Source organism: Polypterus senegalus, chromosome 11 (genome assembly GCF_016835505.1).
Source record: "Polypterus senegalus isolate Bchr_013 chromosome 11, ASM1683550v1, whole genome shotgun sequence".
Classification (NCBI taxonomy): Eukaryota; Metazoa; Chordata; class Cladistia; order Polypteriformes; family Polypteridae; genus Polypterus; species Polypterus senegalus.
Genome location: NC_053164.1, coordinates 33322590 through 33348946, shown reverse-complemented (window position 1 = coordinate 33348946; position 26357 = coordinate 33322590). Strand labels below are relative to the sequence as shown.

At 41.0% G+C, this 26357-nt stretch overlaps 1 protein-coding gene across 7 annotated transcripts in view; it reads left to right on the top strand.

Annotated features, from left to right (window-relative positions):
- The window catches only part of LOC120538818 (PH and SEC7 domain-containing protein 2), a 114900-nt gene that overhangs the window by 23435 nt on the left and 65108 nt on the right, over nt 1-26357 (top strand). For 3 of the 7 annotated variants that reach the window (XM_039768307.1, XM_039768306.1, XM_039768308.1), the window contains one exon: nt 23142-24142. In XM_039768307.1, the coding sequence (XP_039624241.1) occupies nt 23264-24142 (879 nt within the window). In that variant the 5' untranslated portion in view covers nt 23142-23263. Of the gene's footprint in view, nt 1-2847; nt 3303-3325; nt 3460-3610; nt 3629-15165; nt 15371-23141; nt 24143-26357 lie in introns of those variants that run through there. The other 4 variants (XM_039768310.1, XM_039768309.1, XM_039768311.1 and 1 more) reach the window with 4 other exon arrangements.

The window sequence follows — 26357 nt, the reverse complement described above, 5'->3', positions numbered from 1 at the left end:
ACTCTCCCCCAAGAGAGCATACTGAGTCCCTCTCGTCTCCCCCATCCAGGGCAGCCCAATTCGGTGAGCCCCACCCGCACACTCCCTGGCCTCTCTAGATGGCCTAGTTCTGCGTGCTGGGAGCGGAGCCCGCACGGTCTCGCCAACCACGGGCACCCTCCCGCCTGAATACTCGGCCCCGGTACGCTCCCACCTGGGTGTTTTGCAGGTCCTGTCCCCTTCTCTTCTGGGACTTCTCCATCCTGCCGACTACGCCACTGTCACAAAACGAGACAAAGACAGAAAAAGGTTTGGGGCAGCCACCCATGTAATTAGGTATCCTGGCTGCAAAGTCGTTTTCTTTTTATCCAAATACAGCACTGAAGTGCTTACAACAGAGTCCAAAACAAGACTGTCAGAGAAGGGAAAAGGGAAGGCTTTTAAAGGGGGAGGCAGGAAGTGAGGTCATAAGGATTGGGCACGTGTTCATCTTTCATTGGTTTAGTCCCGGATGTGACATCAGGGGCGGAGCTGGCAAGGTCTGTCTCCATTGGCTCGGTCCCAGAAGTGACGTCCAGAGAGACAGGTGGAACCTCCCGGGTTAGGTCTACAGGGAAGTGAGAAAGAGAGTTAGTGCACTCTGCCACATCCCGGTATGGCTCAGAACTGCCTTCACTCGAGCCCTTTAGCTGCCTCCCATGCGCGCGTGTGTGACAATATATTAACTGCTCAAAAAAATTAAAGGAACACTTTGAAAACACATCAGATCTCAATGGGAAAAAGAAATCCTCCTGGATATCTATACTGATATAGACTGGGTAATGTGTTAGGAACGAAAGGATGCCACATCGTTTGATGGAAATGAAAATGATCAACCTACAGAGCCCTGAATTCAAAGACGCCACAAAAATCAGAGTGAAAAAATTATGTGGCAGGCTAGTCCATTTTGCCAAAATTTAATTGCAGCAACTCAAAATTGTACGCAGCACTTTGTATGGCCCCTGTGTTCTTGTATACATGCCTGACAACATCGGTGCATGCTTCTAATGAGATGACAGATGGTGTTGTGGGGGATCTTCTCCCAGAGCTGGACCAGGGCATCACTGAGCTCCTGGACAGCCTGAGGTGCAACCTGGTGGCATTGGATGGACCAAAACATAATGTCCCAGAGGTGTTCTATTGGATTTAGGTCAGGAAAGTGTGGTGGCCAGTCAATGGTATCAATTCCTTCATCCTCCAGGAACTGCCTGCATACTCTCACCACATGAGGCCAGGAATTGTCGTGCACCAGGAGCCACTGTACCAGCATAGGGTCTGACAATGGGTCCAAGGATTTCATCCTGATACCTAATGGCAGCCAAGGTGCCTTTGTCAAGCCTGTAGCGGTCTGTGTGACCCTCCATGGATATGCCTCCCCAGACAATCATTAACCCACCACCAAACTGCTCATGCTGAATGATGTTACAGGCAGCATAATGTTCTCCATGGCTTCTCCAGACCCTTTCACTTCTGTCACGTGCTCAGGGTGAACCTGCTCTCATGTGTAAAAAGCACAGGGCATCAGTGGTGCATCTGCCAATTCTGGTATTCTATGGCGAATGCCAATCGAGCTGCATGCTGCTGAGCAGTGAGCTCAGGGCCCATTAGAGGACATGGGGCCCTTGGGTCACCCTCATGAAGTCTTTCTGGTTGTTTGGTCAGAGACATTCACACCAGTGGCCTGCTGAAGGTCATTTTGTAGGGCTCTGGCAGTGCTCACCCTGTTCCTCCTTGCCCAAAGGAGCAGATACTGGTCCTGCTGATGGGTTATAGACCTTCTATGGCCCTCTCCAGCTCTCCTAGAGTAACTGCTTGTCTCCTAGAATCTCCTCCATGCCCTTGAGACTGTGCAGAGAGACACAGCAAACCTTCTGGCAATGACACATATTGATGTGCCATCCTGGAGAAGTTGGACTACCTGTGCAACCTCTGTAGGGTCCAGGTATCGCCTCATGCTACCAGTAGTGACACTGACTGTAGCCAAATGCAAAACTAGTGAAGAAACAGTCAGAAAAGATGAGGAGGGAAAAATGTCAGTGGCCTCCACCTGTTAAACCATTCCTGTTTTGGGGGTCATCTCATTGTTGCCCCTCTAGTGCATCTGTTGTTAATTTCATTAACACCACAGCAGCTGAAACTGATTAACAACCCCCTCTGCTACTTAACTGACCAGATTAATATCCCATAAGTTTCATTGACTTTATGCTATACTCTGATTAAAAAGTGTTCCTTTAATTTATATATACATAAATATGTACAAGGGTGGACAAAAGTAGGTTTACAGTTGTTCATATAGAAAAACTCATGCAGGTTATGATTATTAACTCAATTACTTTGAGAAGAAGAAAACAAATAATGAAAATAAATAATACAATAATTAATAAACAAATAATAATACAAGAATATATTCTGTGTTTCACATTCTCCCAGCTGTAAACCTACTATTGCCTATCCCTATATATACTGTATATATATATATATATATATATATATATATATATATATATATATATATATATATATATATATATATATATATGTGTGCAGTATATATATGTATATATGTGTGTATTTATGTATTTTTACTTTTTTAGGTCTAAACACTTGATTTCCATCTGGTCTGTGCTTAAATGTTTGCTCTGTGCAAACTGCCACTAAAAATCAGCAGCATGCATCTCCAAGGGTTCTGTTGCTAAATGCTTTAAGAAAAGAAAAAAAAAGCGTTGTGGCTGCCACCACAGGAAGTTACCAAAACAGAGCACAAGAGCTGAGGGAGGTTTAATCGACTCCTCAAATCAAAAAAGAGTAGCGCCTGTTCCCTTTTCAGGACTTAAACTGCCTCTGCCCAGACAGATCAAACAGTGGGGGTTAAAGAGGTGGAGGGCAGCTTTTAGTAAGAGGATTGCTTTGGATCACAAGACTGGAGGAATTACCCATAGGGGACAGAGCACAAAACTGTGACCGGGGGCGGGGTGACTAGTGTAAAACATGCTTCAAGTTTGCAGTGATGCATGGGAAGACACTTTGATATAAGCGCCAGCTCAGTAGCCACAGGGTTGACTAGGACAGAGAGCGCTGAACTCCACCCCAGCCTGCCTCTCCTCTTACTTAGAAGTGTCATGCTCATGACGATCTGTGGGCAGGAAGTTTTTTTCAAAAAAGACAAGAACCTTTTTTTTTTGAGTGTGTGTGTCTCCTGACACTTTTTGTGAGCTGTGAGCCTCCAGATTCTACTGCTGTTACCAAGATTATGAAAAATGGATTGTGAGAAGACACACATAAAGGTGGGTTGGACATATGGCTGTCGTGGGAAATCCCGATGGGTTTTCTAGTCTTTGGTACCACCATTTGAGTGAATGTTTCGAGTCTCTGTCACTTGGCGTCAGTGGAATATTGTGACAAGCAGAGGACTCTAGAAGGCAGAGAACAGCATACCTCATGGTAAGAAACTGGGTTAGAGGAATGGGAACAAACGGAGGCCGCAGTTCAGAGCGGGTTAAGGATAACAGAACTGTATGTTAAGTTTGGCACAACAATAAGAACATCGTGGTGAGGAAGAGACTAGAAAGATGAGAAGTGACAGGGAGCCAAGTTTTGGGGCCACCGAGCTGTAAGTGCATTTCATTATGAACATAATTTGCTGATGTCCAGCTTCACTTTTCTCGTGTGAATGGTGCCTATAAACTAGTGAACAGGGCCCAAGAGGCTGGCCTGTGGCTACTTTCCTGACCTTCCACATCTTTAATTAGTAAACTTTTGGTTGTTGGCCTTTGGGGGGTCCTGGGATTTGGTTTTTGGGCTTACTGGCTTGATGAGCTGATTGAAAAGCACAGAATGTTACTAGTCCAAATCGGGGGTACCTGTATTTATAAAAATGATTAGGCTTTCAGTAAGGGAAATGCTAAGCCTTTACAGAGTCCATCATTTTTTACCACACCTTTCATTGTGCTTTTACAATCAAGTAGAGTAAATATAATTTATTTATTTTATTTCAATTGAACAAAATAGTGAGATGAGCTGTAGGGCTGGCCAAGAAATGCCCTCAAGCCACATGGCATTGTGACATCAAGGATGAACATACTTGAATTTGAGGGCTAGCAGCAGTGATGAGTGGCAATGACTTCTTGTATGCAGTTCAGGACACACCTGTATGGTTGAAGTGAGTAAACAGGAGAAAAACGTCAGGTCGACCTCCATCCCTTGTTCCTTTGGGCTGGCCTCTTCCCAAGTGGTGACTATCATGTCCTTGAAGATGTAATAAAAATGCTGTGTGTAGTATAAGGCACTTAAGCTTGTAAGATGTGATTGTTGTTTGTATCAGAGTTGAGCAAACGTGGCGAGTAGAAAGGAAAAGGCTGAATCTCTGAGATTGTATGGGTGGGTAGCTGTGTCAGCTTTTAGTGGGAATGAAAAGGATAAGAATTCCCGCCATGTTTCATTTGTAAGTGTGGTAATCCTTGCTATAATCCTCTCGATTGTGTATAAACCACTAAGTGAACTTTTAGTTGTTTTTACTTGAAATGTTGAGGTGTGTCATGGCTGCATGGAACAGAGTAAGTGTAGGCGGCAGGGCAGTGCTCAATCACAGAACAGTAGTAAAGGGTGCAAGGCAGGAACTAACTTCAGGTAGTCACCTCCCAAATCAGACCTATTCAGAATCGTCCTAAAAACATACGTTTAGACTGTGGAAGTTGACGGCCATGTATAAACAGGGAGAACAATGCACACTCTACACAGAAGGTGCAGGCAAATGACCTGCCCCAGGCACTACTGTCATCCAATGGAAAGATTCTCTCATCTGATTGGCTCACCAGCACAGACTCCACTATAGAAAATCCAGGAGCGGGTAGGCAGCCAGTTGGCCGAGGTCTCTGGGACTGTGACTTTATGTTTGACTTTCTGTTTTACAATTTTAATCTCCACCATTGTCAACTGGCCATAGTTTATCCATTAATTCATGGACAGATAATTTTGGTTTCCATTTATGTTTAATCAGTTACTACCTTGTTTTCTTTGTATTTTAACAAAACTATTTAAATGTGTGTCAATTATGTATTTACTAATTAGTACAATCTATACATGTACAGTAATCCCTCCTCGATCGTGGGGGTTTTGTTCCAGACCCCCCAGCGATAGGTGAAAATCCGCGAAGTAGAAACCATATGTTTGTATGGTTATTTTTATATATTTTAAGCCCTTGTAAACTCTCCCACACTGTTTATAAATATTCCCCGCACAGTTATACAGCATAAACCTTTGTATTCTCTTAGATATTAGGTAAGATTCATTGAAATTATGTATGTAAACACACTGTTTATATACAGTAAAACCTAAATATTATTTTAAAGATATCGAGCGTCTCCGATATCACATATGTTACAGCCATTACGATAGACAGGCCACCAGCAATAAATACGTACAATGCAAGAAAAATTGTATACAATAAATGTGTGTACAGTGACACTAAACGCACATACATGTACTAAGTACTGTAAGTAGAAAAATAATTATGGTTACTCACCGACAATGACACGATGACTTAACCGATAACGATGAGTTTAGTTTTACTGCACAATGAAGGAGAGAGTTACAGCTGTTCTAAAGGAGCCTCTTCAGGCGATTGTGTAACACCGCCATTGTTCTTCTAACCGGCAGTCTTCAATCCAAATCCCTAAAGCAGAGATTCCATCCAGACTACTGCCTTATTACATCCACTTACAACTCGTTTTGCGCCCTGGTTAAAAGGACACTGCGGCCGTAGATCTTATATTCCTTTCCTACTTTTTAAATAAGAATTGTACCCTCATTGATGCCTTAATGGCGTCCTACAGCAGTGTAGCTTTTCCCTTGCTTCAACATATCCAAAACGTTTACATTTTTGACAATCATTAACATCTTCCGTTGGCGCTTGGGCACGGCCCCTGAAGCAGTAGCAGGAGCAGATCGTTTTGGAGCCATAACGAAGGGCTTGACTATGCACAAAGATAAACACAAAAGAGCACAAAAGTTAACTCTTTACACAGCGAAACACGTTGATGCTGAATGAGCAAGACGAGACTTCCTGGTTAACGCTGCGGAATCGAATTCAACGCTCCGTCGCTGAGCCATTCAGCACACTGGAACTTAAAACTGCATGCTCTGATTGGTTAGCTTCTCAGCCATCCGCCAATAGCGTCCCTTGTATGAAATCAACTGGGCAAAACAACTGAGGAAGCATGTACAGGAAGTAAAAAGACGCATTGTCCGCAGAACCCGCGAAGCAGCAAAAAATCTGCATTATATATTTAGATATGCTTACATATAAAATCCGCGATAGAGTGAAGCCGCGAAAGTCGAAGTGCGTTATAGCGAGGGATTTCTGTATTTTAACTTCATGCTCTGCATCTGCACTCAATGAATAATATTACACAAATAATAAGTTGTATTGTTCTATCAAAGAAAACCATTTTACAATCTACAATCTAGCAAAACATTCTGAAATCTGCTAAATCCAATTTGGTAGTTGTGCAAAAGGGGACAAAATATCCCAGAATTGTTAAAAAAAAACTTTATCATAAAACTTAACTTAACTTTAAGCCACCTTCAAACTACTTTCCTTGACATGCAATGCACTTGTCCCTGTGCTTCTCCCATTTCTGAAATAATTTTCTGTACTCATCTTTTGTTACAGTGTCTAAAGCCTCCTGCATTGTTTTGTTGGTTTCTTACCCAGTAGCAAATCGTCTTCACTTCAGTCTTAATTTAGATTTCAGAAACAAAAAGATGTCACAATAAGTAATATCTAGTGAATGTGGGTATTCAAAGCTCCAACCACATTCTTTTTGGTCCAAAAGTCCTTGACTGTCAATGCGGAGAATGCAAGATGTGCTGCCATGGTAGAAAATGTAACTTTTTGTGCATGTATCTCTTTTCGGAATTTTTTTCCTGATGGTTCCCTATAGACGGCTTAGCACTTTGATATAATGTCATAGATCAAGATTCTGTCAATGGGGAACATGTCCATCAATTTCAGAAAACATGCTCATCGTTGTCATTTGAAAATGTGCCAAGGTGGCTTGGGAAAAAAAATGGCCCAAGTCACCTTCTCCTATAAATGACAGAAAAAACACACTTGATCATCTCAGCATGATGTCACTCAGCAGACTGATTTTCAGACTGTAGGCATACGATGTCTAGCAGCAGATAACTGTTCACTACAGCTGTGTTATTGACCAATTCTGAGAATTTTTGGGTCTCCAATTAGAAACAGAGTGGTGCTGAAGTGTCACCCATTACATGGCTGTGCTCGAGACCTAATTTGGGATCCTAAGGTGGTTCGTCTAGTGGTGGGTACGACAAAGTGCTGTATCAGTACATGCTCCCAACCTCCTCTTCCTCCTTCTCCTCGTAATCTGTATTATAAATGTGAGTCAATTACATGGCTCTGCCACTCAGCAGGCTGATAAACCAGACTGTAGGCATGCGATACCTAGTGGCATACTCAACTCAATAACTACACCTAACCCACTCAACTTGTGCTATTGACCAATTCTGGGAATTTTTAGGTCCCCCCTTGTATAGTAAAATTTTGACTTACTAGCACCGGTGTCTACTGGAGGACTCTGGAACAAACCTGCAAGACGTATTTGAAGCAGAAACTCTGACAACCTTCAAGAAGATGAAATATTGGGAAAGCTTAGCTTTTAGCTAAATAAAAGGGCTTGATGGACTGAATGGTCTCCTCTCATCTGGCAAATGTCTTATGTATTCTTATATATCCTGGCAGCAGTCTCTGCAGAGCAGGGAACAGCCACAGACAGAAGACCAGTCCATCCTACACTCAAGACACACACACACCAGGCCAGTTTCAAAGTGACATTTAACTGAACCTGGAAATCTTTTGGGATGTAGGAGAAAACTTGAAGTACCTGTGGGAAAATTTACATGGACACAGGGGAAAAAAATGCAAAACCCACACGGACAATGTCCAGGCACAGCAGTGCTAACCACTGGACTACTGTGCCCCACTACACTACAAAATAGTCTGTGATAAAATAAAAAAGACAAATTAAGTTTTAAGTTAGACAGAAAGATACATTTTTGGATGAAATTTTGTGCTGAGGAAGGCATGATGTCACAGTAGAGAGTGCTGCTGTCTCCCAGCACTTAGTTATGTGTGTGAAGGTTAAATGGTGACTCTAAATAGACAAAAAAGTGTGACTGAGCGTGTGCACAAGAATGTATTCGTGTGATGGATTTGACAACTGTCCCGAGTTTGTTCCTGGCCAGTGCCTGACATTCATAGGCACCAGTGTTACCATACCCTAAAACAGATGAAGCAGGTTTTCAGAATTGATATACTGGTGGAACAGCTGCCCTGATGTTTCAATTTTCCTCAGATCTGGACTATCATGAGGTGTGTTACTGAGTGAAAATGTTCATTCAAGCCTCCGTGACATCATAATTCTAATCTGGTTGGTTCCAAATCATTCAAAATGTAAACTGGCTCTTTGATTTGAGACCTTTTACTCTGTAGTGGAGCTGACTGCTCCCTTGCTCATGCTTTTGTAATGGCCTAAATATAAAGTTACAAATGCTCATTCTGTCTGTGTCAGTAGTAGGTCTCCATCACAGTTGAGAGGCAGCTTCTAAATTTACTTCATTTTATAAAGTGACACCAGCATCTGTTTCCTGATGACAGAATTATCGAAACGTGGCCCGCGGTCTGACAGGAAGTATTTTCACAACTGCAAAATTTCAGTTTGTAGGCAAGTGCAGTCACTTCCTTGTTGTCGGCCTGAGAGTTGCTACCCTCTTTTAAGTGTGGCTTTCTCCTGAAGTAGGCTTTCTGAAGCACACCTTCACAACAGCTAAATCCTAGACGTGATGACTGACTCTTGTGTCTCTCACTTGGGTTCAGATTTCTGTGGTTCAACCTACCCATGTTCTGGCACTTCCTGTCAGTTTGTCAGAGCCGAAATTGGGTAACATCCTTTAGTCGTCTCAGCTTTAATGCTCATTGAGTCAATGCCATGCTAAGTCTTTATCTCTGTTCAGCTGAGTGCAAAAAAACTGTCTCCTTCAGCAATGATGCGGCTATCTACTGTATATACATACAGTCATGTGGAATGGTACTCTCTATGAAATAATTTCTTTTTTTTACGAAATGTGGGCATATTGTATCTTCTTTAAAACATTATCTTTAGATAAAGGTGATCTAATTGAAAAAAATATGAACCTTTGGGTTTGCAATAATTCATTCAATGAAAATCAAACAGCTTTGTCATTTGTGTCTATGGAAAAGTAAGTCCAGCCTCAGCTCTAATAGCTAGTAATGCCCCCTCAAGTTGGTATTTCCTATAATTGTCTATGAGTCTCTGACAGCAATTGGGAGAACGCTTCTCCTACACCTCCATTCAGAATTCCTTCGGTTGTGCAATGTTTAGTGGGTGTCTTGAGTGCAGATCGTATCACATCACCCAATGGTACTTCAATAGGATTCAGATCTTAGTCATTCCAAAACCCGTCATTTCTTTCTTTTCAGTCAGTCTTTGGTTATTTTATTAGTATGTTTAGGGTAATTGCTATGTTGAGCTTCAACCTTCTGAGATATGGTCTCATATTATCTTCAAGCTACCTCTAGTACAAAGAATCCACTCTTTTTCAGCGATGGTGAGTTTCCCGAGCCCAGAGGAAGCAAAGCAGGCCAAGACCATAACATTTCAATCACCATGGTTTACAGCTTGCATCAGGTTATTCTGGTAAGATGCTGTCTTTGGGTTTCACCAAACATGTCTTTTAGTGATGTGGTAAAATAACTACCATTGCCTCATTTGTCCATGTTGTTTCTGAGTCCTGAAGCCTTTTTTTATACAACTTTACATGGATTTGACAAACAAAACGTGAAAACATGTGCATGGTAAAAAGCAGGAAAAAAGTTGTATGGCAAAAAAAAGAATCAGATTTATAAAATCTGGTGTATGCACATTTCTACACAACTTACCACTTATAAATCAAAATCATCTTGTAAATATGCATACAAGAGCACACCTCTAACACCACCCTGAAACATCCATATATAACAACCTAATCGACCTCATACACATGCAATCACGATGCTGCAGACTTCCTTTGACTGAGGTTTCGAGACCCCACCAACTACATTCAAGAGTATCTGTGAGCCGTGCTCTGCAACTGAGAGCATAAGATCATTTGCAGCATTATTTGAACTCTGGGGGTCCAGAAATGGTGTAAGGCACCATTGTTTGAGTGGGCATCCACTATCACATGTAATGATGTGATTGCTGCTACAATGAGTAGTACAGGCCATAATAAACACTGAGGGCTCAGGAAGTTACCTTACCAACAAGCCAGCCTTCACATACAGCACCATCACATCTGACAACGTTTCATTGTCTCAAAATAAATGAATCACAGGCTGACCCAGGGCGCTGATCCATGACATTTGTCAGTCTCATCTTGGCATCACAGATGACTTGTGCAATAATGGAATGTCACTGGTTATTGTTAGCAAAAGCAGTTTCATTCTCATTAGATGCCCTTATTGCATTATGAGTGCAGTAAATGTCTCCAATTACGTTAGTAGAGCTGGACCCTGCTGCAAATTGCCTTTTGAAGATTGCAAAACACACACACACATATATATATATATATATATATATATATATATATATATATATTACATAAATATATATGTATATTTTTTTTTATTCTATGTACACCCAAACCATACAAAACTGGATGTAGTGCCTCACCAGTTGGATAATGGCTTCCAGCACAGAAAACATGCTGGAGTGAAGCTTGGCCAGTTCCCTGAGAAGTGGCAACAGGTAATCAATATTAACATAAAAAGCAATAAAGTTCATCAGTTCAAATACGCAGCTTTGTCGCTTCTAAAAGAGAATTAAAATACTGTCTGTGCATCATATTCATCACTTTGGAGTTGTAATATATTTGTCACATCAGCACACATTATAATAACAGCTCAATGATATGAATTATTATGCATGCACATCATCATCATTTAGCTTGTTGGACTGCATTTCCCTGCTTGATGTCGTCATTTCCCTGTTTCTCTGTAATGTTGCGTATGCATGGCTCAGTGTTGCTGCAAATATGCGTAAGCTTTAACGTCAATTTTTCTTTTGTAAATCCCAAAGTTTGTCTCATAAGTTGCATACACACTTTTCAAGCCTCTTTTTGTGTGTACACACACTTTATGAATGAGGCTCCTGGTCTTTGGTGTTCATGGGCCTGCCTTGACCTGATGATCTTTCTAGAGGTCAAAGGTTTCCTCCTGGCACACCACTTATGTAGATGTAATTTGTGTAGCATCTTTCTAATGCTAGACTCATGCAATTTGAAATCATCAGTAGCAAGAGCAACCTGTAGATCCTGTGATGAAATTGTGGGGTTCTTAGAGACATCGTTCAGCATCTTGTGCTTTGATCTTTAGCTGAACTTGCAATTCAGTTGGCAGTTGTTTGACATCTCCACTTGTAGAAAATCCTCCAGACAGTGAAATGATTGATTTCCAGTAGTTTGGAGATCTTTTGAAATCTCTTCCCAGACCTATAGGCATCTATATGAAGGTCTCAGAGAGCTCTTTTGATCTTGACCTGGTGATAACACACACTACAACAACAAAGAGCAAACCAAACTTGGTGTCTGAAGTTTTAATATGATGGGTTCAGACAAGGCCCACTCTAATGATGTTTTAATCTTTTTCACCTGATTCTAATTTGAGGTATTTGAAGTACTGATAAAAATAGGGTGGATTTACCTATTCCATATTTGAAATTTGCATTTGTTTTTATTTAAATTACACTTTGGAGTACGAAATGTAAACGTGACATGATGTTAGTCATATTATTTCTCCTTTATCTGAAGTTATTGTTTAAATGAAGATCATATATTTTAAAAAAGAGAATACATTTAATGACATCTGTTTACTTTTTCACATGGCCATCCACCTTATTGGGCCATTCCATCCCATTAACTACTCAATCTGTGAGAGCATGTCAAGTGCAGAATAGGCCATTTAAAGTGGGCAGACAGATGATCATTTGGTTAAAATTCAATGGGAGATCATGCAAGACTAAAGGTTTAAGAGGCTTTGAATGTAGCATAGTAATGGGCACCATGCATGCTAGCATGAGTGCACTGGAAATTCATGGGTGTATCAAGAAAGAGCTATTAGTCCAATGATGATTTAGATTTTAATGAAAGTGGCAAAAGATTTGAAGTATTCTCCGTAATCTTAGATTAGATTAAATTTTATCTTTATTGTCACATACACTGAAGAGCAGAGTGAAATTCTTTTGTCACAGTAGTGGGGAGAAGAGGGGAGGAGCAGGAAATTATATAAAGGCAATAAGACAATAATCCATACATCCATTATCCAACCCGCTATATCCTAACTACAGGGTCACGGGGGTCTGCTGGAGCCAATCCCACCCAACACAGGGTGCAAGGCAGGAAACAAACCCCAGGCAGGGAGCCAGCCCACCACAGGGCACACACACACACCAAGCACACACTAGGGACATTGCCAATCCACCTAACCTGCGTGTCTTTGGACTGTGGGAGGAAACCCACGCAGACATGGGGAGAACATGCAAACTCCACACAGGGAGGACCCGGGAAGCAAACCTGGATCTCCTAACTGCAAGGCAGCAGCGCTACCACTGCGCCACCCCAATAAGATGGTGTATAATAAATAAATACAATAAGTAAGAGTAGTAGAAGAATGACCCAGTGTACATAGTGAAAAACAGAACCATAGAAACTGTATTAAACTGTAGTGGAAAAAAATGCAAATGGCAGTACACGTGTACCATAGAATACAATTGGACATAAACCAACAGGTGGGTACAGTACTGGGCAGGTAAGATCAGGTTACCAAGAATTCAGTGACCTTAAGTTCTGAGGGAAGAAGCTGTCCCCAAAGCATGTGGAGTGTGTAGTGAGGTTCCAGTAGCATCTACCAGAAGGCAGAAGGGATGACAGTGGATGAGCTGGATGATGGATTCTGTTCTCCTCAAACATCTGGTTGAGTGGAAGGTTAGCCCTAGTGACTTTAGAAGTAGTACAGATGGTCCTTTGGAGGAGCTTGCGGTCCTGGCAAGTCAGGTTACCAAACCACACTTTGATGCATCTTGTCAGGATACTTTCATTACTGCAGCAGTAGAAGTTCACCAGTCTTTTGGTTTCCACCCAAAGCTTTTTATCCTTCTCAGGAAAAAAAACCTTTGCTGAGTCATTTTGACGCTGCTGTTGGTTTTTACAGACCATGAAAGACAGTTAGTGATCTAGACCTCTGGAGAGGGGAGCCATTGATGTGTAGTGGAGCATGATTGCCTTTGTTCTTCTTGAAGTCAACAATGACCTCCTTTTTTTGTTGATGTTTTGGAGAGGTTGTTGTCATAGTACCAGATGGTCAGGTCTTTTACCTCCTTCCTATAGGCAAGCTCATTATTGTTGGTGGTGTCATCTTCAAAGTTCATGCTGTGAATAGACTGTATAGCAATGGTCTGAGGCAGTAGCCTTGTGAAATGCCAATGATGGTGAACAGTGTGGAGGATTTTTTACTGCAAATCCTCACTAACTGGGGTCTATTTGTTAAGAAAACAAGCATTCAGCCACAGATAGAGCTGCTCAGACCAAGGTCTCTGAGCTTCATCACCAGGCTGGAGGGCACAACTTTGTGGACTAGAGCTATAGTTGTAGCATCCTGACTTAGGTGTTTTTCCTTTCCAGAGTAGTGTGTAGGGTGAGGAACATGACATCATCCACAGATGTGTTGCACCAGTACACAAACTGTAGTCAATCCAAGGTAGCAGGGATTTTTTGGTTAATGTAGAATATGACCACTTTCTTCAGATACTTCATCACCACAGAGCTTGAAATAATGGGCTGATAGTTGTTCAAGCAGATTGTGATTTCTTGAAATGGTTGATAATCACGTGTTTATCTTCCAGGCAACAGTGTACCTCAGCGTTTCTCAACCTTTAAGGATTTGCGACCCAAGTTTTCATAACAGTTTTAATCGCGCCGCCCCCAACATTTTTTTGAAATGTAGATGCATATTTTATTATACCTACTTAACTTTTATCGACATTTATCGAATTCTATATTTATTGTTCTAGTATCAGAATGTAGTTTTAAGTTAATTTGTTTTGGTTTCAACAGATGTTTTTTTTTCATATTTGTGATTCTTGTGTTCTTTTTTTCACATCTTCGCGCCCCCCAGGGGGGTGAGAACCACTGGTGTACCTATCGCCAACAGGTTAAAGTCCCTTGCTACCAGGCTAGGAAAATCCAGAAATTTCTCTAGGATGTAACAGAGAATTAAGCATAAGACTGTGACTTCCCTAGTGCCCTGATCATAGAGTATAGGCATATCTCTGAGAGGAGACAAATTGAGCTATATGGGGTAAAACTCTTCAATAGGTGAATTTGTAAATTATGGCAGCCATTGGCATTAACACTTTCTCCTTCAACCCCTGAGCATTTTAAACTGTTAAGAGAGTAAAAGGAGAGACCTGCTCACTCTTGGGTAACAGTGCCTAATAAAGTGGGTTCTCAGTGTATATGCATTTTTAAAATGTGTGTGCCTTCATTATTACCAGTAAATGTTCCTCTCCATAATTTCGGGTCAATAATGGATTGGAGTTTCATTCATTCAAACCAATCAATGCTCCAAATAAGACATCTATGTATCCATCCATGTGTTTTTAATCCACTTTATACATTAAGGCAGAGACTCTCTTCAAATGAATCATGAACAGAATTCCAATGCATTACTTGGTACACCACACTTAAACCCAAATAAGCAATTAAATATGGAATTTGCCCCAGTCAGGTCCTATCCTAGCAGTGATCCATGATCATTGGGCACAAACACTTGGATCCAATCAAGCTTTCAAATCTCTCCAGGACATAACAGTGAATTCAGCTTACGACTATGACTTCCCTAGTGCCCTGATCATATACAGTCGTTCATCCATGCTTAAATGCTGAGTCTGAGCATATCCTGGTACAAGACTTAACCAACTGACAGACCTTTAATGAATTCACATACCTCCACACACACAGAAACCCTCAAATATCACATGGATTCATTTTCCATATCTTTAATCATTCTAGGTTGTTGGAAGCCAGAGCCTGGCAGCTTTTTTCTGGACTGGATGTCATTTCAACCAAGGGTACACTCACTCACAAGTCAACTTAGAGTGGCCAACACACCTAACAGCATGTCTGTGAACACCTGAAGAAAATCAACAAGCCAACAGATCGAATAGGCAAGCTCCCTTCAGAAGGTACCCCAGTCAGGATTTAAACCAGAGTCGAGGTATACTGAAGCAGCAACTCTATCCTCTGCACCCTCATGCCACCTGAATTATAATTTTTATAGGAAACTTTTCATTAATTCTTACAACTGTATAGAATCCCTTATTGGTCACTGTGGAGGCAGCAAAAATGTGTAATAGGAGGTCATAAGGCTTGTGGGTAGGTCTAATGAAGAGAATAGTCCAGGAAGTGATCCCACAACCATATGGACAGTCATAACAGATGGGCTCCATTAGTTGTGGCTGCTCTCACTCCTCACCTCTGTCCACTTGTAAGCTTAATGATTTTACAAAAGGAGTGCTAACTAGATGAAGAAAGCTGTTTAAATGGAGTGTGAGAGCAACTAACAACTGGATGAATTCAGAGAAACTTTGGAGCAGATGCAGCTTTCCCAGCTCAAGATGTTAAGCAAATCATTGTACTCATGACATTAGGGCTGCAAGGAGCTGGTGCTTATTCTGGCTCCATGTCAGGAACAACACTGAACATGGTACTAGTCCATCACAGGGCCCATTACACAGACTAGTCAATTCAAACTTTAAATTCAACCTAGCATGCATGAATATCAAGATGTGGGAAGAGAAACCCTTACAGACATTAGGAGAACATAATGGCTCCATACTAACAATAACCAAGTTCAGGATTCAGACAAATGAGGCAGAAAAGTCAACCACTGAAATTCTGTTACCCGAAGAGAGCAAAGGTGAGAAGGAACGTGTGAATACCAATACAATAGATTAAAAAAAAAAACCTCAAATAATGATAGTAAGGAAAACTAGTGGACCCAGAGAAGAAGACTGAGCAAGCTGATGGGCTCAGTTGGTTTGCAAGAGAAAACTGTGAGTAATATTTATATCCATCTTCTAACCCTGATTAGTCCTGGAAACATTAGATTGGACAGGGTGTCACTTTATTATGGAGCACCTACACACCCACACTCATTCAGCTCAGAGTCACCATTCTACCTAATCTACACATCTTTGGAATGTGGACGGTGACTAGATTCAAATGCAATCTGATGGAGCTGAGAGATAGTAGTGCCAACCAATTTTCCATTGTGACACTCTTGTGTTAGAGGCACAGAATCAAATCTAACTTGTTTAAGCAATGGTGGACACAGCACCCCCTGAGCTAGACTGGTATGTGTGAGAGTTGCAGCCTGTGTGAGTGTGCCCTGTGATGGACTGGCATTCTGTTCAGAGTTGACCCAGCCTTGATTTCTGTGCTTCCAGGATTGGCCTAACCTATAATGTTGGATTAAGAAGGTTCAAAGATAGCTGAGCGTTTGTTTTGAATGTGCTGAACAGAGTTAGATGGTGATGTGATGCGTTGAGATGTTTCTCTTTAGAAACGTGGATTCATTCTGATCCACATCCCTTTTTTGGTTAGCACCAAGTTTAAACACACACACACACACACCTTCAAAGTTTTCTCAGCCAAGTAGATGAGCCAATGATGCTCCTTCAGAGAGCTCTCTTTGTTTTTTGCTGTTGCCATCCTTCTTGCACACCCTTTGTGTTTATGTTTCCTGTTTCATATCTCATGTTATCTATGGGTTTCTTGTTTTCTGAATACATTTTCACAAAATATTATCGCACTGTTAATTGATGAGGGCAACTATGAATTGTTTCAGTGTGCTGTTTATGCCTTCGGAAAGGGTTAGTACTGAGAAGGGGCATTGGCAGGTGCAGAGGTGACGCTTACATGGTACAGCACACAGAAAAGCACTTTGCCATAAATTTGGAGAGGAAGCCTATAGGGCAGGACAATTGCCTTACAGTGTTTCAGTGTGGACTCTGACAATCGTATGCTTAGAAAGAATTGCCATATTGAAAGCTTCATGGTCATTATCAGATTAATATCTAATAATCAGGGTAATCTAAAGCAAGTGTAACCTACTGGACAGCATTTTGGATTAGGACTTATAAATGGTGTGAAGTTATGCTCTCCAAAACATCTTAACCCTTCACCACCGCAGATGTCAATTCAGTCTTTGCTATTGATCCACAGTTTCCTGTTGTTTCACTGACATGTTGTACAACTAGGTGGGCATGTTGAGCTGAAGTAAGAAAATTTGTGCAGGTGACCATCACAGCCATTAACTTATTCTGTATTACACTACGAGGTATGGCTACTAAAGAACAAGACTGCGGATCAAACAACATCACTCAAGCTGGGTGGGGGACATTGGAGAAGCATAAGCAATCCCATAAAGTTTCAATAACATCACGTTATTAATTCACTGTTGTGCGTTGTTTGAAGTTAACATGGTTTTCTTGTGTGTTGAAACGATGATCAGTTTGAAGATCTAGCAATAATTCAATTTACAATCTTTGGTGGAACTGAACAAAATTCCTACTGAGTTCTTTCAGGTGCTAACTGAGGTTTACAGGGAAGAATCCATGTCACATGAACGTCTGTTCGAGTGCCACAGAAGATTTTGTGGATGTCAAAGACAGTGAACATCCTGGACATCCATACACCTTAAACACTAACCTGAATGCACAAAACATCAAAAACTGTTGTCCCAAGGCTTCTGCCCTCTCACCAGAAACAGAGTTGCAAGGGAATGTGTGCTAACAGTTTGAGGCAAATTTAAGCAAGCTCAAAAGTTTATAAAAAATTGTCATCACTTTAATGTCCAGTGTGTCTCTGTGTAGACACTTTATACAAATATCTGCTTGAATAGTTGAGGGACCAGTTTGGAAAGCAAAATGAATGTGTGCCACTTTATTATATCACTGAATTGGAGGTTCTAATTAAAATCAAAAACTCAAAAATGTTCAATAACTGCATAAAGTCCTAGAGGCAAGTGATTAAAGTGTTATAAAATTATGTTTTATTTTTAGCATCGTGTACAACACTCGCTGGGGAAATTATTAGGACCACCATACTAATACTAGGTACGATCTCCTTTTGCTCTCAGAATAGCCCCAGTTCTTCATGGCATGGATTGCACAAGATGTTTCAGACATACCTTTGAGATTCTGGTCAATGCTGACATGATTGCCTCATGCAATTTCTGCTGATTTGTCAGCTGCACATTAATGCTGTGATTCCACCGTTCCACCACATCACAGAATTGCTCTGTTGGATTCAGATCAGATGACTGTGAAGATCACTGAAGAGCACTAAACTCATTGTCAAGTTCATCAAACCAGTTTGAGATGACTTTTGCTTTGTGACATGTTGCATCATCATTCTGGAAGTAGCCATTAGAAGATGGGTAAATAATGGCATTGTACTCATGACATAAGGGCTGCAAGGAGCTGGTGCTTATTCTGGCTCCATGTCAGAAACAGCATGAAGGGATGCACATGATCAGCAACAATACTCAAAACAGGCTGTGTGTGACATTCAAGTGATGAATGGCTGGTGTTTATGTGTCTAACGCCCACACTATTTCACCATCTTCACCAGCCTGGACTGTTCACACAAGGCAGGGTGGTTGCATGGATTAATGCTGTTGGTGCCAAACTCTGACCCTACCGTCTGTGTGCCTCAGCAGAAATTGAGATTCATCAGACCAGGCTACATTTTTCATCTGGTCAGTTTTGGTGAGCCTCTACCCACTGCAGTCTCAGCTTTCAGTTTTTGACTGAGATGCATGGAACCCAACGAGGTCTTCTGATGTTGTAGCTCATCCGCCTCAGGGATTGACATGTTGTGCATTCTGAGATGTTTTCCTGTTCACCACAGTTATACAGCGTTGTTATTTGTGTTGGTTTAGCCTTTCTGTCAGCTCAAACTGTTCTGGCCATTCTCCTATGACCACTGTCATCAACGCGGCATTTCTATCCGCAGAACTGTTGCTTACAGGATGTTTTTTGTTTTTTTTGTTGCTCCATTCTGAGTAAATTCAAGAGACTGTTGTGAGTGAAATACTAAACCCAGCTTGTCTGGTACCAACAATAGCACCACAGTCAGAATCACTAAGATCACATTTTTCCCCATTCTGGTGTTTGATGTGAATATTAACTGAAGCCTCTGGTTAGTATATGCATGATTGTATGCATCGCTTTACTGCCACATGATTGGCAGGTTAGATGATTGAATAGATAAGCAGGTGGACAGGTGTTCCTAATAATTTGTTCAGTAAGTGTAACTCACTGTTGTGCGGCACAATGGCTAGAACCAGGCAATGATTATGCCATGCCCAATGGCACAATTGCCACCTTAACTGAGTCAGTTGTAACAAAAGGATTTTTGATTACTTTTGACATTTAACTTGCTCTCTAAAACTGGATGTACTATATTTATGGTCAGATAACCCCACTGACCACTAATTAAATAACTAAATAACCAGAAGTGACATGTATGTGCTCATCCATCCAGTTTCCATTGAATCCATTCTGTACTGAAATGTGACAAGAAGGAACTAAAACAGCAGCTTTGTTAGGTTTTGAACAATCTTTTGTGGCAATTTCTCAACATGCGTGTATCAGTTATGGGGTAAATTGCATTACTGGAAATCTTTTCGTTTTGAGTGTTAATTGTTGGTAAGTGAATTGAGCTTCCTAATTACCGTGGCGTGGGTATTTCGCATAGATCGTGTTCATCTTGGACTAACTTATAAAAGTACATTGTCCTAAGGATGTACAAATCTATTAATGTAAGCATATGTTGAAGGAAGTAGTACTAGGTTGTTGTACCGTGTTAGCCATTATGAATGTAGAGAAAAGCCAAGCAAAATGACACCTTTTATTGGCTAACTAAAAAGATTACAATATGCAAGCTTTCGAGGCAACTCAGGCCCCTTCTTCAGGCAAGATGTAATACAGAAACTGAAGTTTCCTGTGTTTATATCCACACACTAGGACAAGAAATAACAATGGTAAATTTTTAAATGAAAACTCTTAAATGTAAAAAATTAATAGGTTCATTCAGGCTAAGATTAATTTAACAGGAGATAGAAGAACAATGTATGGTCAAGATCTTTAGATAAGATAACTGTCCAACAAAGTCCTTTGAAGTTTGTGATGAGTTTTTCAAAACAATGCAGATCTGTAGTCAGGTTGTCTGTGTCAGTCTGAGAGATGCAAACAGTCTTCATATTTGATGTAAAACGTGTGCCCACATCTACAATACAGACCGTATAATTATACCAAACTCCCGACTTGAACATCACATAAAGGGATCATTTTCCTGCAGATCATCGAATGTTGTCTACCTAATTCTCTGCATGAAATGTCCTGACACTACACTCTATGTGGGAGAAACTGGACAAACACTCCGCCAGAGAATAAATTTACACAGATTCCACGTTAAACATGGCAACACAGATGTTCCTGTAGCGGCCCACTTCAACAGCCATGGACACTGTGAGAGGGACTTTAAAGTCACAGTGCTTATGGGCAACTTCAAAACGCAGCAAGAGAGAAAAGAATGGGAAGTTAAGCTCATGTTAAAATTTAATACATTACAGCATGGCTTGAACAGTGACAAGATTTTTATAGCCAAATATGAAGACTGTTTGCATCTCTCAGACTGACACAGACAACCTGACTACAGATCTGCATTGTTTTGAAAAACTCATCACAAACTTCAAAGGATTTTGAAGGAAGTGAAAGATACAACAGTATTATGTTTGTTTTGAGCAGAGGTCATTAATAATATAATGAAAAATGAAGTATTCAAATCAAAATCTTGTCTTTAATGCCAAATTTTCGGAGTGACTATTTGTTGCTACTTCACTGTTTTTCATGACAGAAAATAAAAGTAAAGTTACAGCTCAATTCTATCCGAAATATCACCGTCCAACCTCAGTATTTCAGATTCCCCTACAGGTTTTTCCCTGGTTAGAACTGCAAGCTTCACACTGCTTGGCTTGAGAGCCAGGCCTGGCCACCATCTGCATGCAGGTGATTTATTTTCTGTGTGAATATATTTTTTTTTTAGTTATTGCTGGTTTACTCGAAAAATATGCTTGTTCTGTGGATTGGCGGTTGTTAACTGCTGTGAGTAAGTATGCCCTTTAAAGGACTGACACCCTAGCCAGGGTTTCTTGCTACCTTGCATATAAGCGCTGGCTCCTCTGTGACCCTGTGGGTATAGAATATTAATGAGTGAATAACCTGTTAGCTGTGTGATGCTCTCTCATTTACACAACAAGTACAAAACTATTGTTTGCTTCTGGTTTCTAATTTTTACTCATACTTGTGGAACACACAGCCCTCCTGTCCTCAAATAAAAGGCAATGGAAAACAGTAGGATCAGCATCTCTCAAAGTCTTCCTTGGAGTAAAGGAGTGCATCTTTTTGGTGGTGGTGTTGGCCTGTTGTGTGTAGCGAACATGGTAGGAATGTCATTTGATTTTGGAACAGCATACTTTCATTGGTGTTGTGTAAGATCAGTTTGGAAACACATTTTCACTTCTTGAACCTAATTGCCCTTTTGTCTGTTGTTTTTGTTCTTCTTCTTGTTGCAAATAGTGTTGTCTTGGAGTTCTTGTGAAAGTTATAATGTCTTTTAGTAGTTACGTAGTGTTCATCACATGTACAAAAAATGTGCTAGAACTCCTGTCATAATGGCATCAGTTTAATTTTTTACCTTCTTGAACCTGTCAGCCATTTGTCTGTGCTTGTAGTTCTTGCCGTTTTCTTCAACTTGCCTTCAATTAGTAAAGGCTTGGGTACAAGGGGTGTTGCGTTAAGTGAAGTCCTGTAGTTTTCTAAGTAAATAAGTAGAGATGTCTGTGTTTTAAAGCCATGAAATAGTTTGCTTTACAGGTATGTACAGTACATGATAACTGATTGAACCTGTCAGTCATCTGAGTGTGTGTTTTTTTTTTTCATCTCATGTGAACGTATATGCATTGTTTTTTGGGGGATTTTCATCATGGATGTAAAAGATAAGGAGCTGTTGAGGCTGAGTATGTGTTCTAAATCATTTATACTTGCACTTCCTATGGGTGCTGAGGCTGATGTTTCAGTTTGGTATTCGAATTGTTCTGCCATGTCATTATTTGTCATTTGTCAACAGTGAAACAGCCCTTCCTTTTGGCCCGATGTACTGTATAGGTGAGGTCGCAAAACCTTCTGTTTTCTTTGGCCAAGCGGTGTGTATGAATTAATTTTGTGATCAGAGGATAAGTTTGCACAGGAAGCTCTCCATGTGTGTCGTGCCTGCATTCTGTATCCTGTAGCTGAAATGCATGTCATTGTCATGTGTAATGTGCCTGACTGTCAACTGTAGTTGCAGATGTTGTCATCTTGTAGGCATGACGGTGTGTACCTCGAGGAGTCAAATGTGGCCATCTTTTTGTTTACTTCATGGTGTTTGTTGTGGTTCTTATCAACAATGTCGCGTGCAGACTTTGTATCCATACCTCCATTCTGTATTCATGTCAAACATGTGTCAAGATGTACACACGTGCAAGTCAAGGTGTACTGCAATATCTACATTGGTCGTGAGAAGGAGACGCAGTTGAATTTTGGGGCTGCCACAGGCTGGACATCAAATTCATGGGTTTTGTTACATGTGTCATGGCATAAGGTGTTGATTGAGAACTTCAAGGTTGTTTTTTGACAAACAGACAGCACATAGCAATTTATATACTGTGTACTACATATATATATATTATATACTGTATATATAAAAATTTATATATACATTTATAAATGAAGGCTCATTGGCACATGCTTAACTGAAAGTGTTAAAAATGGATACAACATTTGTAATGTTCATCAACTGATGTGCTCTAATTTTAGATGGTTTTGGTTTGTGCTTTGACTCCCTGTTATCTTCACTAAAGTATTTCTCTGTCTTCACAGGTTTAAATATGTGACTATGTAAACTTGGAGCAAGCATGCTACTACATGCAATATGGAATTATGCAAAACATTGAACACAGTGGTGACATGATTCTCAAATAGGAACTATTTCACCCATTGGGATGGAGACCATACAGGTGGAGCAGTCTCCAACATCACAATTAGAAGTGCCAGCACACTGTTTTGACTATCTGGAGCCCTTAGACTGTATGTTGACATCTTCTCCTTCAGATTTCTTGGATGTTGACCTGGAAGACAAGATGAGAGGAGAGGATGCCTTTTTTGTTACAGAAAATGAGTTGAAGGAATACATGATAGGGGATGAGGAAGTCAAAGTAGAAAGCAGCAATGAAGCCTTTCTTCAAGAGCCTGACTCCAAGCATCTGATGGACACTGAAAAAAATGTCTTCACACACATTGAGTCTGGTCTCTTGTTGGACTGTGAAAACTTTTCATTTCCAAATCAAGACCGCCAGGTCACAATCGTCAATGAACCTGTCATTTTGCCAACTGATCTAAAACAAATGATAACACAGGAGACTCCTGTAGACTTTACATGTAATGATAAAAGTCATGTGCCTAATGACCAGTCAGAATCCATATCATTAGATACACAAGGTCCATTGCACATGAGCTTTATGGATTGTGAATCTCTGGGCCAATGCTTGGACCACCTTGAAATGACCTGGACTGACAATCCTTTAGTGGCACAGGATGTTGGTAGTGAACAGTCCACCTTTAGCAGCAAGTCTGAAACGAAGACTCAACTTCCTGAGGGAACATGGCTCTCTGTAGTCAAGCAGTGTGAGAGTATTTGTTACACAGAAACAGACCATTGGACTAATTGCCAAGTGACTTGTTCTGAGGTCAACAGCCAGGTGACTTGTTTTGAGGTCGGTGGAACAGAGAACAGCAATACTGATACTGTAAAAATGGACATTCCTGCTGTACCATGTCTGCCACCCAAGGAGAGAAGGCTAATAGTCAAAGAACAAGTTGAGGTAAATTGATTTAATTAATTTCTTCTTTACATAAAAAAATCACATTTCAATGAAACATCAAAAATTAATGAAGTGGTAAGTAAAGGAAGAAAAGGGTACCGAAGCTGGAGATCCACAATTTACTAGCCCCTTACAATACTGCTATCTTTCTGCTGAACAGAGCTCATCCCCACCTGGAAAAACAGGGAAGATCTTATCCTTTCCCCAAGGATCTTCTTTTTGACTTCTGTGGTGCATTCTACACCATGCAGCCCAAACCGTTGTGGGAGAAGCTTTGTTTAATGAGGGTTAATGCTACTATACTGGCTCCCTTCTTACTAGCCCCAAACATCTCAGATTTTAGATGCAAAACTGAATCACAGAATCTGATGAAGTTTTTAGATGACACGGCTATATTGACGTGTGACAGTTTTGACAGGAAAATGAATATAGGGCACTAGTGAAGGACTCTGTTGAGTGGTACAAACAGAATCACCATCAGCTCAACTTAAGTAGTACAGAGGTGTTAATTCTAGATTTCAGGAGTGTCAAGCCCACTCTGCCTCATTGATAGTGAAGATGTGAAGATGTTGAGGATATACTGTATAAGTACCTCAGCTTTATTCCTGAATAGGTTGAGGTCATTTGGTGTATGCAGGCAATGCTTACATGTTTTCAAACCAGGTTGTAGTGGTCAGTGTAATTTTTTGTGGTAGTGTACTGGGGCAGTAATATTAATGCATTGATTAAAAAGGCTGGTTCAATCTTCGGAGTCAGGCTGGACGTACTGGATACAATGGTAGAACAGAGGTCACTCAACATGCTTCTTAGAATCTCGGATAATGACTTTCATTCCTATGAGGTCTTGACATAAACAACTGCATTGCGAGGTTGTTTCTATCCTAAGCCACCAGATTCAATAATGAGTCACGCCATGGCGAAGGTGGTCTTATCCCTGTTTGCTGAATGGTCCTGAGCCAGTCTAGCAGACGTCTTAAGAGACAAAGTTACTATGCGATATACTGTGCCAAGGACTGAAAGTATGTACTGTGATATAGTAACTGATAGGTATCTGCAGTTCTAATCTAATCGCTTTACACTTAGTGAACACCTACATTTGGCTAATATTCTTATAAATAATTCTTCTTTTAGGTGTCTTTCTATCCTGTTAACACACACTTAAGATTATGATAATTCTTGATATATATAAACTGCTGAAAAAATTAAAGGAACACTTTGAAAACAAATCAGATCTCAAAGAGAAAAAACTCCTGCTTGAAATCTATACTGATATGGACCAGGTAATGTGTTAGGAACGAAAGGATGCCACATCGTTGGATGGAAATGAAAATTATCGACCTACAGAGGGCTGAATTCAAAGACACCCCAAAAATCAAAGTGAAAAAATGATGTGGGGAGCTAGTACATTTTGGTGAAATTTCATTGCAGCAACTCCAAATCATACTCAGTGGTTTGTATGGCCCCCACTTGCTTGTATACATGCCTGACAATATCAGGGTCAGGGGTGTTAGGGCGTCATGATCCAAATGAGACGATGAATGGTGTCCTGGGAGATCTCCTTTCAGATCTGAACCAGGGCATCACTGAACTCCTGGACAGTCTGAAGTACAACCTGGCGGTGTTGGATGGACCAAACTCTTTTGGATTTAGGTCAGATGAGTGTAGGGGCCATTCCATGGTATCAATTCCTTCTTCCTCCAGGAACTGCCCGCATACTCTCGCCACATGAGGCCGGGCATTGTTGTGTACCAGGAGGAACCCAGGACCCACTGCACTAGCATGGTCTCTGAGAATGGGTCCAAGGATTTCATCCCGATACCCAATGTCAGTCAAGGTGCCATTGTCTAGCCTGTAGAGGTCTGTGCTAAACCTCCATAGATATGCCTCCCCAGACGATCACTGACCCACCACTAAACCAGTCATGCTGAATGATGTTACAGGCAGCATAACGTTCTCCACGGCTTCTTCAGACCCTTTCATGTCTGTGACATGTGCTCAGGGTGAACCTGCTCTCATCTGTGAAAAGTACAGGGTGCCAGTGGTGGACCTGACAATTCTGGTATTCTATGGCAAATGCCAATTGAGCTCCACGGTGCCGGGCAGTGAGCACAGGGCCCACTAGAGGACGTTGGGCCCTCAGACCACCCTCATGAAATCTGTTTATAATTGTTTGGTCAGAGACATTCACACCAGTGGCCCGCTGGAGGTCATTTTG